At 46.0% G+C, this 4,582-nt stretch overlaps 1 protein-coding gene across 1 annotated transcript; it reads left to right on the plus strand.

Moving 5' to 3' along the window:
• Positions 1-1,629: 1,629 nt before the first annotated feature.
• Positions 1,630-2,688, plus strand: EMH_0021160 (uncharacterized protein; the record flags this gene model as incomplete). Its single annotated transcript, XM_013501697.1, has 4 exons — positions 1,630-1,696; positions 1,929-1,944; positions 2,131-2,302; positions 2,551-2,688. 4 exons carry the CDS (start codon positions 1,630-1,632, stop codon positions 2,686-2,688), a joined length of 393 nt encoding a protein of 130 aa, XP_013357151.1.
• Between the last annotated feature and the right edge of the window lie 1,894 nt (positions 2,689-4,582).

The raw sequence follows: 4,582 nt of genomic DNA on the forward strand, positions 1-4,582 counted from the left end.
CGTTGATACGGCGGAATGGAATATGTACACGAAAAAGGGAAAAACGTCGTTTGTACTGCCCCATCTGTGAAAGAAGACTTTTGCATGAAGAATAGTTCACATGTAGACCTTACGGATATGAAGGCAGTGAATGCCAGCAACTCCCTGGAAATAATAAGAAGGAAAAAGCAATGGCGGCATGCGAGTCAGGGACACAGGAAGCGGTGGGAGCAGCTGAGGGGCGAACGGAAGTGCCAACACTCTGCTGAGAACGATGGGCAAGTGCATGTATGCACTGGAGATGTTATTCGGACGACCCTATTTCTCCATATATGATCCAGCTAAAATACTACGAACGGCTGCAGTGGAGGCACTTGAATTCAGAGTTTTCTGATATCTCGAGGAAATGCGGCCTCTCGTGTTAAGGCCAGCCACTGGGCTTCCAGTGCACCGCACCGAACACGCTTGCGGGGCAGTCCGAGTTACAGGGGACCGTCGCGGTAGGCCCCTGTCCTGAATAGCCTATCAAACTCAAAGCAAATGAACTAATAAGAAAAGCAAATGTTCAACTGTCAGCTCGTGCTTCCTGCAGGTGCAGCACTAAACTGCTGCAACACCCTCGCGAGTGCAGAAACAGATAGACGCATATTCAGTTCCCATTTCGATGTACGTAGTAATACCACTGCCAAATGTTTAACATTTACTTGACTTTCAGCAGACAGCACACCCNTTTCGATGTACGTAGTAATACCACTGCCAAATGTTTAACATTTACTTGACTTTCAGCAGACAGCACACCCGTTGTAACTGGTGTCGGTGCATCCTTTACACACTTGCAGTGCGATCCTTTAGTGGCACTGTAGGTATGCTGGGACGGTCGGTTACTGCGAACAAACCGCCATAGAAATGTTTAAATTGAAGAAATACACAAAAATACAATACGGTTGGTTTATATACAAGCATGCAACGCGCTGCAGCCCCCCAGCCCCGGAAGCGGCATGTGGGGTGTTACCGCAAGCGCCACAACTGCTTGCATTGGCCGTTATCTGTCTTCACTGGAGCCATAGGAGCTCAAGAATTTGTCGGCGCTGTCCTTTTGTTTTGGAGGAGATAATTAAATTGCGGTAAGGCTGCAGTGTTTTGTGAATACAGTCGAGTTGCAGGCCTTCATCTTCGCCGTTCTCTCTGCTGTGCGCCGCCGTCCTGGCTGCCTGCCCCATATTTTGTGATGCCATGCGTTTTTTGTTGAATTTCTCGCCTTTTTCTTTTCCTTCGTTTGATGCTTGATGCGAATTAAACACAAATTTGTGCAGCGTGCCTTCCAGAGCACAGATACGTCCGTCAGCGTCACCTGTTGGGCCTTGAGCCGCTCCCTTTAGTTTTGTTCTCTTCTCCTCTTTGCTGATTGTTTCATTTCTGAAAAGATGAACAAATATTCAGTTCAATCTATGGGGCATCTATATGCATATTGTAGTGACTGTTTCTGTTAGTAGTTTGCCCTGGCCTGTTATCCTTCGTGGTTTGCTGCATGCATCGTGTTACTGGGTTTTCTTTGATAATTCGTGCCTTTTTCTTGGTTTCAAATATGAATTGAATACTATTATCTTTTTTTTTGTGATTGCTCGCGATGACTGGCTGCAGACTTCGAGGATGGCTGCCGTGCAGACCACCATCAAGACGGAGCTCTGCTCCTTCAGCGAGTACCGTATCTATCCGGGTCGGGGGCAGAAGTTCGTCTCTCGTGATGGAAAAGTTCACACATACATACACTCCAAGGAGGCCCGTCTCGGCAGACAGAAACTAAAGGCAGCGAAACTACGCTGGACCTTGGTATGGCCTCGCGAGTTGCCTTCGCGTTGCAACATTCTCAGCGAACAAAGAAACTGGGTTGCTAGGGGAGAATGCGTTTTGTTTCATATTTTATGCTTGGTGTTTCTCTTTGCGGCCAGAGTCACCGCGCCTGATGTTCTGGTGAGGGCTCGGTGCTAAGGTTCGCGTACACTGAAGCAGCTGCAGCCCCAGCATGGTTTGTTTCCTCAACGAAGGAATGCCAACAGGGGATGGGCTGAACATTGATGTTTCTAAACCTTGCTTGTAGTGTATTCTCCATACACCGGGTTTAGGGTTTAGTTCCTAGGGTTTGGGTTGCAGAGCTTGCTTGTGGGTTGCATCGAAGGTCTGGCGCCGAGCCAACAAGAAGAGCAGAGGAGAGTCCGTGGCGAAACGCAGAACACGTAAGGGGGCCAAAGTGCAGAAGGCAATTGTGGGAATTTCTCTTGAAGAAATTAAACAGAAAAGAGCAACCAAGCCAGACGCCTCAAAGGTGAGGACATATCTCGAGCTATACTGCATTCATCAGGGGTCCGGTTCCTTGTGGACAGTTGGCCTGCTGCGGACGTGTTTGTATATATATATATATATATATATATATATATATATATATATATATATATATATAGTGTTATATCCGTAGATGCATTCGTAAACCTATATAATATATATTTATATATACGGTATCCCTATATAACATATATTTATAGATAAGTTTGGCTTTGGGTTTTATGTTTGCAGATGAGGAAGATGCCGGCTAAGGAAAAGGATAAGAAAGAGAAAAAGGAAAAGCCAAAGGCCTCTGTCATTCCCGGCGCTCGCGCGGCCCCAGCAAAGATGATCCCTCGTCAGAAGATGACGGCATCACGCCTGATGTAAAGTGGAGTTAAATAAATATACAAACAAACAAAACATATAGATAATTTTGGTGTCAGTAGTCTGCAGACAGTGGGGATACGGATGGAAACGAACACTGTTCTGTTTCTAATTAAAAGGAGTATTCATGCAGCTGAGGTAGACACAACCTCTCCCAGTTGCGTGAATACACCTTTTTGAGAGGAAGAGGCGCAGGAGACGCAGCAAATACACAGAAGCCGCAAAGCACAAACGAAACAAACAAATACCCTGAACAACCTGCGAAATTTCGGTCTTAAAGTCGATCTATGGTTTCGTTGTACTCTGCCTAAAGAAACTTTAGTATAGCACAAAGAAACGCCAACAGGATTCAACTCTAGAGTAGCTTCAACTCTACTTCAGTAGCGTTTACTCTCCAATAGAACAGCTGAGGGNCAGGATTCAACTCTAGAGTAGCTTCAACTCTACTTCAGTAGCGTTTACTCTCCAATAGAACAGCTGAGGGGAACAGTAGAACAGCTGAGGGCAGGAGCCTGGGTTTTGTTAGCTTAGTACTTGATGTTGTTGTTTCGGTAGATTGAGTTCCCTTTTGCCCTGAGTAGAGTTTCCTGCAGTGCAGGGCTTGGGTAGGAGGAGTTTGCAAAACTTAGTGGTCACGGATATTGTGGAGAATGCCGGGAACGTAGGGTTTATATAATGTTACTGCTGTATGGAGTTGAGGACTCTCTCGTCGAGGTGGTTCAACTCTATGGCGGGAACATTGCGTCTTCTGTTTGCATTTGCTTGGACATTTACTGCTTGATCGCTAACCATGAAATAATTACTATCACCGATATTTTATCTACAAATAATATATAGGACGTGTGGTGAGACGGTTGAGCCTCTAAAGAGTGCAGACAGACTGTGGCGAAGGTCGATAGTAGCTTGGGCCCCTCTCCGGTAGTTCTTCATGCACTGGAAGAACGCGACGTGTGGATGCTAGGAATTGTTTCCTTTTTCAAGTTGTTTATTTGGAGTTAAATTAATAATTTACATTAAACTTACTCCTCAATAACTCTTTTGCAGACGAAAAGACCCATGGTCGGTACCATACCTTTCCGCGCCGCCCCGGCATCGCTGGGGTGTATACGCACATCGTTAATATCTTGTCCAGCTTTTTCCAGTTTCCATTTCGAGAGAATTCCGTTTTATTTTAATTGTTTAAGCCCCCGAAGCTGCACAGTTCGGCATCTCTGGAGCACGCATCCCGCTGCAGGAGCGGCCCTCAGCAGCAACTCAAACACTCCCTTCAACCTCTTTGCAAACGGAAATCAACAAAACAGGAAAGCGCATAAATTCGCAGCCCCCGATTGCCCGAATCTTCTGAAACTTCGGGAGGCGGTGGAGCGAAACTTTCACCCGATCTGTTTCTACATTAAGAATGACTACGCCATGGGCCACCACGTCTACGATCAACACTTCTACGTAAGCGTGGGCAGCAAGCGTAGAAACCAATGCAGGTAGTTTGCTAAACATATTTAGATTCCAATGATATGGAAGAAACGGGGGGGGGAAGGTCCCGGGAATGCTGCAGCCGGACAAAAACACACACATACATGCGACGGGGGGGGATTCGTTTGAATACTAGAAGCAACCCTCGCCTCACCCAGGCTTCAGCTTTCGTTGGGGTAATCGAATACGGGCTGCTGAGATGTTTTGCAGATCTGTACAGAGTGGGAATGTTCCCTTGGGGGAGCCAGTGCTGTAGAAACAGGATGCATACAGCAGAGGCGTTTCGACGGCTGTCTGTGTTGCATCTGTTTCCACGCCTGTCGTGCTCTTGCCTCTTTCAGTACAATTTTCCCATTTGTATGCGTGTTATATATATATATATATATATATATATATATATATATATGTGTGTCTGCATGTGTATATA

This window comes from Eimeria mitis, genomic scaffold (genome assembly GCF_000499745.2).
Source record: "Eimeria mitis Houghton genomic scaffold, Emh_scaff738, whole genome shotgun sequence".
NCBI classification, from domain to species: Eukaryota; Apicomplexa; class Conoidasida; order Eucoccidiorida; family Eimeriidae; genus Eimeria; species Eimeria mitis.